This window comes from Sminthopsis crassicaudata, chromosome 5, assembly GCF_048593235.1.
Source record: "Sminthopsis crassicaudata isolate SCR6 chromosome 5, ASM4859323v1, whole genome shotgun sequence".
Classification (NCBI taxonomy): domain Eukaryota; kingdom Metazoa; phylum Chordata; class Mammalia; order Dasyuromorphia; family Dasyuridae; genus Sminthopsis; species Sminthopsis crassicaudata.
The window spans coordinates 262,032,047-262,045,006 of record NC_133621.1 but is presented as its reverse complement, the minus strand read 5'-3'; the positions used below and the strand labels follow the sequence as shown (position 1 = coordinate 262,045,006).

Genomic DNA, 12,960 nt, shown 5'->3' with positions numbered 1-12,960 from the left:
CTATATGATGTTAAGATTCAATAAAATAGTGATAATTTCTCAAAGAATAAAAGAAAAGATATAAAAACTTATACATCTTAAATGATTACAAAAACAAAACAGAAGTGATGGAATAAAGATGCAGAATGAGATATATTTTTGGACATGACTAACATGACAATTTCTTTTGTTTAACTATGGACTATGAATACTCTTTTCAAGGTTTCTTTTTGTTTTTGTTTTTCTTTAATCTTGTATTTTATTTTGGGGGGATAAGTAGAAGTAATTTTGTAAAGAAAATAAAATTTATGTAAAAAACAAAAACCTAGCATTCTTATAGCAAGAACCTGATTTCAGCATTGGTTCTTCAAGCAACCTATCTAAACTGCCAAGGGAAGAAAATATTTGGGATATCAAATTTCCCAACATAGACTTTTAATTTCCACAAAGAGCAAAAAGGACCCTCCATTCTGAAAACTCACTCAAAGAAAACACAAAAAGACAAAAGGACCATGTGAAGTCAGAACCCATAGCCAATATTGTATCCAATACAAAGATTCACCTCTATGTTCAGATTACTCTTAAGGTTTTTCAGCTTTTTAAGTTCATCTTCCTATTACCCCACAACTCATCTAGTCTAACTCTGATTGATATGTATTTTTCATTCCATGTGCTACATTTTATAGAATCACTTGTCTTGCAATTAAAAGTCCTAGAGTATGACATAGGGTCATGTTTATGCAGAAAATTGCGTAAAACTATAATGATAAATCTCATAAATGCACAAGAATAACTTTTGAAAAATAAAATATATTCATATATACTATATACACATGCTTCCAAAAATATATTCTTCTAATTAATATCTAGTAGATGCAGGAATTATATACATATATATGCATATGTACTTGTACATATATGCATACATACACTTATGGCAATATAATTAAGAATCAACAAGGGTTATTATAAATCTTTCAAAGTCTTGTGATAAAGAGATAAGTTTTTTACCCTGAAAATAAAATAGTCAAAACGCAAATTCAAACCTAGTTATTACAATTGCAGGTCTAGCTACTGTAATAATTTTGGACATTATTCAAAAGAACTGAAGACAATAGGAGTCTCTGAGAAAATGAATAACATAATTGGTCCAGGGTTAAAAACAAAGACAGCAAAAGAAAACAGATGCTTGGCTATGAGTGATGGTTTCATGGAACTATTTTCCACACTGGGCTATAGTTCATCAAACAAAGCCCCAAAGGTATCATGCCATATAGTGTTTTATTTATTTCAATAGTTAACAAAGGATCTGAAGAATGAACATGTACAGCCATGTATAATAATCTCCAAAGGGGACACCCTATATATGTTCATCATTAAAGAAAGTAATGAAATCAATCAGGCAAAGACCTAAAACAAAAGATTGATTCTTGAAAAAGATTTTAAATGTAATAATATATGCATTTCATATTTTTTGCTATATAACAAATCACCAAGTATGATATCCATCTTCACTATTCCATATTATTTACCATACCTGCGGGTAACTGTCAGTCCGTGGTAAGACAGATATATCATAGGTGGCAGCAAAATGGCTTTTAGCTTGTTGTATTTGGCCATAACGTTCTCTTTTTCTCCATTTAGCTCTTCGATTTTGAAACCAAACCTACATGAGAGAAGCAGCATGTTGTCAAAGAGCCTGGAACATACTAAGAATTTAATAAGAGCTTGTTGTCTCACCTTGCCTAAAAGAAATAACTGAAAAAGTCATGCAAAATGTATGACAAAATATCCCAAATACCACATTAGTACAGAAACATAGGCAAACAAGGCTTCTTTTAAAGTCTGTCTCCATTCCAAAAGAAAACAGTCCTGATATTTCTTTTCCATCTTATGTAAGATCTCATAATAGTAAGTATTCTAAATGTCTCATTCGATTAATTTTCCCCAAATGATGGAAGAATAAAAAAACAGAGAGAATCAATATTTTGAAAAATTCCAACATTTCAGATTTTCTACCCATTTGGAGAAGTAAGATGGAATAAAAAGAGCACCAGACCAGATGGCCAGCTTTGCCAATAATTGATAACATTAAGCAAAGCTTTCTGAGACTTAGTTTTATCAATGATAAATAGGGTTGTTAAACTGGATTTCTTCCATGGACTCTTGCAGATCAGAAATTTTGTGAATTATATAACTTCACTGAAATTCCAGATCCAAAATTCTTTAAGACTAAAAGTCATTGAGATATTTTTGTTTTAGAATTAAATTCAACCTGACCTGCCTGCCTGACATGGGTATGATCTGGTTGAGTAAAAGAATACTAGATGAAGTCAAGTCCTCCAAAGAAGACCCCATGCATGTCCTTGATTTGATTCTTTTCAGAAAGTGTTGAATATTGAAGGAGAAATATAAAGATATTCTGGCTTTTTATAGAACAGGAAAAAAATATTGACTTTATTTTTTTATTAAAAGTAAATGATGGGCACATCATTTAAAGCACAACTATCTGTAGGTATTATCTATTTATATGTGAGATATGTAGATTTGCTGGATAGATGGAATGCATTTATATGGTTTATTTTTTCTTATTAAAATTCATATACTTTTAAACATTTTCATTATAAAACAAAAAAATTGAGGCAATATTACCTCAAGTCATAAAAGTCCCTCTGTCAAGAATTTCATCCATTTGGTCATGTCTTTTACAAATCCAAATACAAACTTTTAAAAAACAAACAAAACTTTTTTTGACTTAAAACTTCTAATGAATTTCCAATGGAAAGTTATACTTGTAATCATGGCATGACATTTTTTGAAACTGAAGTCCTAAGGACATTTTTCTATGAATATATGATTAGTGTACTGACAGAAGATATGTGATCTAACTGAAGATGTCTAAGGAGAGGTTATCCAAATTGATATTTGATAAACAGATTTCTAATTTTTTAAATTGTTGATGTTCTTTGAAACATGACTGCTTTTAAACTGTAGCCTACTTAGTGTGGACTTAGATGGAAATGAAATAGGAAAAATGCATAGCTAAATAATCTTCTGCTAAAGATCACTTGAACTTTTTACTCTGTGTGTGTGTGTGTGTATGTGTGTGTGTGTGTGTGTGTGTATTCTCATGTCTACCTCTCATAGTCTTTAACTTTTTCAGTTCATGATGATCTAATTGCTTAGAGATACTTTAAACACCAGTTTGATATTTAAATGCACATTGCAGATTTAATGTGGTACTTTGAAAAACTGATCTATTATTCAGGGACATACCTGTTGAGCATATTTTTCGAAGGAGCTGCTTGTTAAATTTGTATTATCCATCATGCCTGGGACTCAGAAAAAAAGAAAGAAGAAAAGAAAAAAATCCCCTTCTGTCTCCACAGGAGGCACCAAGAACATACTATGAGAATTTATTAATGAGCTTCTTTCATTGAAAAAAGACCTCAACAATCTCTTTAAAATGGGTGCCAATTACTACATTGACGAGAAGCAGGAAAGAGAACTTAGATAAATTAGGTTCAAGCTGGCTCTCTGCATGGACTCAGGACAAAAAAAAAATTAAATTGGACCTTGAATCAATATTTAAGGGGAAAGCAGGTAGTATGTACAACCAGTGTGTTTGCTTGTGGACATACAGTATATGTTCACATAGTATAATTGAACACATACTAACCAAAGGAGAAAGGGTAAAAATATCTACATTTATATTTTTATTACTTTAAGGTTTTTTTATAACTCAAAAATTTTCTTTTGCATTGCTTTTCCAGAAATTAGCTAAAGATAAAATAACCATTTGTCTCCACAAATGAAAACAAAAATCTGCTGCTTGTTATCCGTGCATTGCCAGATGTTGCCCCTAATGATGTAAGGGCCTTATAATTACTTATTCTTGTGATGGAATTCTGTTATACTCAGGATAGAAATTCCCACTGCTTTTCCTGAATATTTCTTTCTTAATTATTAATCAAAATTGCTAAATTCAGTACTTTCCTATGAAAAGCAGGCTATATATATATACACACTGTAAAGAAAATATACAGCTCCTGGAGTGTTTGTTGATATTATTTGCTTTAGAAACCTTTAGTTATATTTCAGGCAACACTGAAAAGGGAAAATAAACCCCACATAAGAAGAATTAAAATTAAATCTAATGCAAATAATGTAAACAAATGAAATATAACATTATGCCAGCTTTGATTTCCATTTTTAAAACTATAAATATATTTAGGCAACATTCTTTTAAAATAGAACATTCTGTTTTCTATATTGGCAAAAAAAAAATAAAACCTTTTAAAAGGGAAATTTAACTATGTCTAATAAAATCAGTATTAAAATGAAATAATGCTCACTGCTTATGGATAGAAATGAAATAATTTAATTTTATGAGGATAATAACTTATATTTGAAAAGTATAATTAACAAGTGAGATTAAAAATTTGTACCATTTTATCTTTAAACCCTATTCTAATAATATTGATATTCATATAAAATTTAGTTTATTATTACATTTTTCTTTATTATGACATGCAATATAAAATCATCATGAGTAACTTTTTTGATCTTGTACATACATAAACACACACACACACATATATATATATATATATACATATATATGACAAACATATTTCCAACAATACTCAAATGTTGATAACTAAAAACATATATATATATATATACATTATCTATCTATTTGAAGATAGATAGATATGTACACAATGTATGCCATATTTTAGAAAGCTACAATTTTAATATTAGCACTTAGGAATCATTTTGCCTCTTTTTTGCTTCATTATATTTTTGCTACTTATGATTAATAAATAAACAGATTATCTTTTAATATTATTAAACTATTAGTATAATATAGTTTAGATTAATTGCAATATTCATTTTTCTAAAGAAAATATGGCTTAATGCCATCTCTTTTAAAGGGAAAAGTAGTTTTTCTGGGATATGCTAGCTCTCTATTTAACCTTAATTACCGAAGATTTTAAAAATGCAGTTATTCAACTATGATAACATTAATTATTTCTCATTTAGTCAAGTTCATACCTGGACTCTGGCCTCAGTCAGCTCTGTCCTCAGAGCAAGTTGTTCTCTGACATACACATCAGGATAATGTGTTTTCTGGAAGACTTTTTCCAGCTCTTCCAGTTGTAAACTTGTAAAGGTGGTTCTGTGTCTCCTCTTCTTGCTGCTGGACACATTGCTGTCACATTTATCTCCAAGTTCATCCAATTCTCCCTTTTCCTGCATCCCTTTGACTGGAGACATCCTGAGGCTGTTACAATTGTCCATGGCTCTATTCAGCTCAGTATGAAGAGGCTGTCCTTCGACTTTAGTAATCCCATAGTTCACTAGATACAGGGGGGAAATAACAAGTAAGTCTTAAGACTCAATAGACAAACATCCTTGAAAAAATAATTTTCAGTTTAGAGTATGAGGAAGATGTTAGTGTTAGAGTTTGGGAAGAGGATATGTGGATCAAATGCAAGTCAGTATTATCTCATTTTCTCTTTCTAGTTCTTTAATATTATATTAAAATTTAAGTGTAGGGATTGACATGAATCTTGATTTTATAAGGCACATAACACATATAATGCCTAGCTTTCTAATAAGTTGAAAAGTAAAGCAAATAAGCCCTGGCCTCTGCTTCCAAATAAGTATTCTTCCAACTAAAATCTTTGTACATTTGGTAATATTGAGGGAATTCCTTACACACACATACATGAAACTCCCTCTCCTCCCTCCCCCCTCTGAAAAAGTTTCTGCTTACAAACTGAGAGCAGAGTCTTAACCTTAAGAGAATACACAGTCTAAATAATTTTCAATTGGGGGGGGGGGTGGAGAGAGGAAGAGATGAGGACAGAAGAAAAGAAAGACAAAACTTAGAAAAAGAATAGAATTCAGTTAAATTTTTAAGCTAAAACTTTCAAAAGTTATTTTTCCCTTTTGAATACATAGGATTGAAGTGCTTCAGGAAGAAAAATAAAGCCACAACTTGACACAAAATTTATAAACTTGTTTAGGAGGGATTACTGGACTGATGCTAGTTGCTATTAATCAAACCCCCAATTTAGATTTCCCACTCACCCACCCAAGATCTGTAATTGGCAATTTGGAACTATTTCCTCAATGTTATTCATTAATTTCACATTTAATTCATGAAAAACATTTTTAAAAGTATATTTATAGGATCCAATTATTTTTAAAAAACCCATATTTTCTCACTATTTCAAGAAATGCCCCCCCACTTTCAAAGAGACTGATTACTGATAAGACTTAAGGAGAACCCTTTAGCATTAAAATAACACAAGGAATTTGTAGCTTTTTCTAAACAAGTCCCTTCTTAGGATACTTCATACAATATCTTCTAAAATTTGAAAGTTCTTTATTTCCCATCCCCCATAGATGGGAAGGGGAGAGATACGGAAGTATCTAGTAAACACAACTAGTAAAACACTACAAAGGATGGCATCTGTTATGCTATTATGAGTTGTTTCAGGGTTCTCTGCCATTCCTAATAATTCCCTATTAATTTGATTGCAAGCCTATAGCATTATTTAAACCAAAACTTTATCACATAATTTTAGACATAAAAATAATATGTATAATTAAAGAAAAAATAAGATCTAAAGTGACCTTTACTACCTATACTTTGGAATTTCTATTTTCCATTTCTCTTTTTAAAAGCTATTTCAGTCTATTTTAAAACATTTCAAAAAAGCATTAAAAACATATTCACCTTAAACTTCCACATAATTAACTTAGTTACTGTAAAATCTTTTCAAAGCGAGTAAAGAAATATTTCACATAAATATGCATAAAGTGATAATCTAAGGAACGAACAGTGGTTAATGACTATTATGAATCAATGTCTACACGTGTAAAATAAAGTGGAAAATTTAGACGGGGAGATATCTCGGGAGAATGGGAGGGAAGCTTTAAAGCCAAATAACTGAGAAACTAATCCAGCAGATCACTCCCCAATTAGTCTGTGTAAAAACAAATCTCCAAATGTCATTCCGGGATTTTTTTTTTTTTCATTTCACGATATTTTTCCGCTATATATTTTGAAATATGTAAATACCTAAATATTTATATCAGTTGAAATTATTGACAATAATTCTTTTCAGTGATAATCCAAGAGAGCCTATTTTTTAAAAAAAAAATCTGACAATTCCCTAATTGTAGGTTTACATCTAAGAAATAGATGAAATAAAAGTGTTGCGTTATTCGTCCTAAGAAAATCAATGAATCAGCTTACAGTTTTGTGAAAAAAATAATAATGATGATTTGATTGTCTCTAATGCCTTTCAAAAAATATATGCTGAGGAGTAGGAACTAATTTTCCTCCACGGTTTCAAAATCTTTCGAAGAATTTTTTAAAAATACTTTCTCAACCTTACCGACTGAAAATAGAAAAGAAAAGAAAAATTCGACTGGGAGCATGAAACATTTGAAAGAATCATGAACAAGGACTTCTGCGGTCCAATTTTTTGACAGCTTTGGAACCCTTATTAAAGTGAGGGGCTGGAGTGGTGGTGTGGAGAGCTTGTTATAAATACCTCCCTTTTAATTGGTTTGTTGTTTTAAAAGAACCCGCAGCTTATAGGTTAACTGTGGTATATATACAATGATAAGGAGAAGTCCTCTTGGAATTGTAAACGTGCCTCAACTGTCACATCTGAAATAATAGGTTCTCATTCAGTTACAAGTTAGAAAAGATAGATGGTCTGTTTAGATAACATTTGGACTTGGATACAGAGTGGCGCATTTGGAGTGGAAGCCGTAGTCCAAAGCACCGAAGCAGCCCCCAAGCCTTTTGGTCCTATAACTTTTAAAATAGAGTGCTTGGGAGAGAAGGGGGATGAAAGCTGAATTGAAAAGAATTCTATATTGGGAGATTGATCTGCGGAAAAGTGTGTGTAGTGATATACAGCTAGAGAGTGAAAGCGCTCAACCCGACGCTTTTCATATTGAATTGTTCTTTTTATTTGTTTTAAAGAAACTTCGATATAGTTATGTATGAATCTGTATTTATATCTGTGAATGTGTATATAGATTTATATACATATACATGCATATATATAAATGCCTGCAGCGGTCTAGTGCGCACTTCTGTACCGCCATCAACCCGCCAACATTTGACAAGAAAATAATGTCATTTCCTGGACCATAAAAAGGGGATTTCACTACAAGCTAGCTCGATCTGACCCGTTACACGTGATGACAGTGATCTTCTCTAATGGATTTTGATCGATGTCTACTATTAACTGAGGGCTACGTAGAAAGGAAATACCCTGCTTTGATTCAATTAGGCTGTCCTTTGCGCTTTATCTCTGTACCCGGGGCATCCCCAAGGAAATCTAACGTTGGATCTCAGAATTGGAGGACAATTAGGGCTGCGAGGGAACTAAACCAATCTAGGGGAGAACCGAACTGAACCTTAAGAGACTCAAATGGATTGCTTTATCTTTCAATATTTCCGCAATAGAGTAGAGAGGGCACAGCGAGGCTGTGAGGGCTGAAAATTCAGTCGCCTAGAAAACACCTCCCTTATTCTTACAGCTGGAACCTAAAAGGGCAGCGGGGGAGAGGGAGAGGGAGGCGGAGAAGGAGGCTGAAGGGAAGACTACACACTCTTACAATTCTTCTACGCGTTTTTATTTCCTCATTTCATATCATTCATTTTACTCAAAATTAGATTGTGTTCCTTCCTTTCCTTCCTTCCTTCTTTCCTTCCTTCCTTCTTTCCTTCCTTCCTTCCTTCCTTCCTTCCTTCCTTCCTTCCTTCCTTCCTTCCTTCCTTCCTTCCTTCCTTCCTTCCTTCCTTCCTTCCTTCCTTCCTTCCTTCCTTCCTTCCTTCCTTCCTTCCTTCCTTTCCTTCCTTCCTTCCTTCCTTCCTTCCGATCGGGAAAGTGGACAGCTCTGGGAGGGAGTCAATCTACGATTGGGAAAGACTCACCATTATTCTCCTGACAGGGAGATGTCCTGTCCAGTCTCACATGATGCTCTGCCCTTTGGAGAGGATTGAAGGCCTGCACACATTTGCTGGCGGAGGTTTTGCTGTAAAAGGTCTCATTGTCTAAAGTTTCCATAACGTGCTCCAAAGTGCCTCCTGCTCCCATGTAAAAGTCACTGTTTTTACTCGGCTGGTTTTTCAGGGCAAACTTCTCGCTCAGAAAATCCATAATCATCTAAGGCCGGTGCTAAGCCTCCTCTAGAAACACAGAAGCTGGACTGTGAGCTGGGGGAGGGAAAGAGGGAGGGAAGAGAGGGTGAAGGAGGGAGAGAGGATGAAGAGAGAAAGGAGGAAGAGGAGGAGGAAGGGAAAGAGAAAGCTCCGGAGCTGTTTTCACTCTGAGAGTTTAATTTGTCTTGTCTTGAAAGAGGGAACCTGAAGTTGCTTTTATATCTTGAAACTCAGCAGGGCTCTTCGGGCAACCTCCATTTCTAATGAATATGAAAATAGGCAACCGCCTAACTCCACCCCAGGTTCTCCCTCTTCCCCTCCCCCAAACCTAGTCCCAGCCCAGAGACGGAAGGAAGATCCAGGACCCGGTTAGACAGCTCCATTCCAGACAGACAAACGCAGAGGGGGAGGAGGGGTTGGCACAAACACGCAGCAACTTTGCCCTGCCGCGTTGGACTGGCATTTCTAAGGAGATTTGTAAGATAAAAACAAATAAACTCTTCCTCTCCCATCCTGCGTTAACACACACACCCTCCACCCTCCCTCTTCCCTCCTTCCAGTTTCCCCCAAAAACCCACCACCACCACCCTCTCCCTCCTTCTTTCTCCTTGGTCACAAGCTCCTGGAAAGATTTAGAAGCATCGCAGAAACTTGAAAAGTGAGTAATGCTCTTAAAAGGGCTTTTATTCATCAGTAAGTTGCTTATGTAGGAGATCCACATTAATCCAAAGCCCAAGGAAACCGGATACATAGGAAGCTATTAACCGAACAGCGATGGCAAGCGTTACTCCTGCTTCCTACGTAGAAAGCATTCGACATCTTATACTGCATTATACAAGCACTTTAAGAGGGGAGGGGGGATGTTTTGTGTGTGTGTGTGTGTGTGTGTGTGTGTGTGTGTGTGTGTGTGTGTGTGTGTGCGTGTGTCCCCTCTCCCTTCCTTTCTGGAAAAACTGTGTGTTGATGTGCTGGGAAGGGCAATCCAGAAAAGGACAAAGAAGAATTGAAAACAAGTAAGATTAATACCAATTGAATTCTCCACCCCCCACCCCTCCTTCATCCACGGGCAGAAAAAATCTTTCGGGGATGGAATCTTAAAATCTATATTATGAGATGCAAAATCCACTTTGCAAAACTACAGATCTCACCTATCCCACTTATTCCACTCAAAAATGTTTGCAGTCTCAATAGGAAACTATTAGAAAGTGAGTGAGAAAGAGGAATTTCTTGCACCGATTAGGGTGTGAGGGGGTGGGGTGAGGAGGCAATTGTGCATAGCTTTTATAGCTTTTAAAAAGGCACTATGGCGATTGCCTTTTTTTTTTTTTTTTTTAATACATTTGTCTGAGGAGGTAGAGCATCCCTGCATATTTTCTCTGGCCCAAGGCACATGCCTAGAGATCCTCACCTCAGCTCAATGAGGGAAGAGGTTGCTCCTTCTATTTGTCAACCTTGAATCCTGTAGCCACTCAGAGGGCTGAGAGTGGGTGGGCTAGGGTCGAAAACTGGCCCCTTTGATTCAGGGTCAGAGTTCCAAACGAGAGAGCTGGGTGCAGAGCACATTCTAGAGAGCTTCCCCACCTACACACACATGAAAGCAGGAGAGCTGGATAGATATGGCTACAGAAGCACCAAGAAGGTCTCTTCCCTCCACAGGGCATTTCAGGCATTTACCCCTACTGCCCCAACTCAGGCCTAGAATCTTGGAAGACTGAGCAAAGTTTAAAAATTAGGAGAATGGTGGAACGTGGAAAGGGGGACTGGCTCTGCTCGAAAAGACTGGGAAACCAGGCTTTGGGCTTCAGACGGGCCCAGGTCCAGCCTGACACTTTAAGAAGGGTTCTGACTAGGCCTCATCTTGGCTGGGTAACGCAACTTTTACTTCCTCTTTCTGATCCAGGAACCAAGCAGGAAGATTATCTGGAGATCATCCTGGGGGACTGTGCCACTTCCACCGCCACCACCCCCAAACACATGCATGCTTGCACCCGACCACCCTAAATTCCATGGAGTCTGCTCGTGGCCGACTACTAAGAGATGGGCCCCACAGAGCTTCCCTGCCTAGAGGGAGGGAGGAAGGACATCCTTCCAGAAAAGCAAATCAAGCCCAGTCCCCTCTAACCCTCGGGGGCAGACTGGGCATCTACCAGTCCTACTCTTCCGGTTTCAACAAAGAGCAAAATCTTCTTGATAGTCTCTTTACATCTACTCCAGGAATGTGAGTGACAGTGGTGGTGGTAGAGATGGTAGTGCTGGGGTGCGTGCTTTTGTTCAAACTCTAAAAACTTTATTAAAGCAGATTTTAAAATAGCTCCCTATCGAAGCAGCTCAGCCATCATAAACCGTAATGTAAATGTCCAAAGAACATGAACGCGTCTATGGAGGCTAATGAAATGCTGGGGGGATAAACTGGATGTGTATTCAGAACAAAGAAACTCCTCCAATCTTTTCCCCCTAAAAGCACCATCACTAAGGTAGATGTACAAACTGAGGGAGGATGGGGGAGTGAAGGGAGGAAGCATTTAACTAGACCGAGGCACACCTACCTACTTGAACAACGAGAAGTTCTTTGCCGATGCTCCAAGATGCTGTGTGGCGAAGGGGAATACCTGTAGAGTCAACACCAGCTGGCGGCAGGAGTATGCATAGTCACCTCCCCCCCATTACCCCCACCCCATCTCCTCCAGTACTCCACCCTATTCTTCGCCTTGCTTATTTGCCTGGGTTGGGGTAGGTACTAAACACTTTCCCTGGCGTCCTCCGCCTTTGGGAGTTGTCTTGATTTTAAAGAGTCCAAGGACTCTCTCCTATTCTACCTCGACGAGAATGCGTCCCTCTCTTTTCCCCAAAACTTTCACCACTCTCCAAGTATGGTCTGGATCAGGAGCAGTCCTGCTTTTTTGCTACCTTTTCTCTCCAGTCCCCCCCCCCCCCATCCCCTTCCTGATGTCCGATTGTTATCGGGTATCCCCCCTTTGGTATTTCTCCCCACTCCATTTTTTTTTTTTAATCCACAGCAAGATCAACGCTTATTGCTGACTTGAAAATGCACAAACAGCCCCTTGACATAAATGTATTTATGCCATGGAAGTCTGTCAGAATGTTTATAAATATGTGTCTTAAGAGCCCTAAATTCCTTGAAAAACGTTTGGTGTCTTCTAAATGAAAGACATATGATGCAAGGTTGTGGAAAGCCCGCAGAGTACTTTGATACCAATAAAGGTCCGGCTTAAAGCGAGCCAGTTAACTGCGGGGGAGCGGGGGAGCAGCAGCTGTCTTGTAAACCAAGATTCCCTACTATCCCCCCCCAAATACATCAGCCTCACTTTTGGTGGTAGTATGAGAGGCAAGAGGCGACAACGAATTGGGATCCCAGTAACCTCCGAGAGAACGCAAAATCTATTCGCCAGGGATACTGCTTGTACTTTGGGACAAGCAATCACATATGCCCCTACCAGAGAGAACAACTAATGGCAGTCGTCCCTACCAAATGCTTAATCTGCAATTGTTGGCAAGGGATTGGGACTCTCTTTGCCAAGAACTGCATTAAACGGGGTTTGCAAGTTTGAAATGCAGCTCCTCCTAAAGACACAGTTGTGGTCACTGGAGCATTGATAATTACAAATAATCATTATAATGACAACAAAGGTGATCACAGGATGCCTGGAAGTCCCTCGGAGCAAACTTAAATGGGAGTCCGTCTCTTCCTCGCTAAGGGATAATGTGACCAGCCAGTCTCTTCTGGTCTGATGCTATGAGGATAAGAATCCAGGAAATTG

The 12,960-nt window shown here is 37.1% G+C and overlaps 1 protein-coding gene across 1 annotated transcript in view; it reads right to left on the bottom strand.

Annotated features, from left to right (window-relative positions):
• ALX1 (ALX homeobox 1) overlaps window positions 1-9,461 on the bottom strand; it is a 30,433-nt gene extending 20,972 nt beyond the window's left edge. The window contains exons 1-3 of the mRNA XM_074270908.1: window positions 8,954-9,461; window positions 5,038-5,342; window positions 1,517-1,645 (exon numbers count right to left, since the gene is read on the bottom strand). Of these exons, the coding sequence (XP_074127009.1) occupies window positions 1,517-1,645; window positions 5,038-5,342; window positions 8,954-9,185 (666 nt within the window). The 5' untranslated portion in view covers window positions 9,186-9,461. The remainder of the gene's footprint in view (window positions 1-1,516; window positions 1,646-5,037; window positions 5,343-8,953) is intronic.
• Window positions 9,462-12,960: the final 3,499 nt, after the last annotated feature.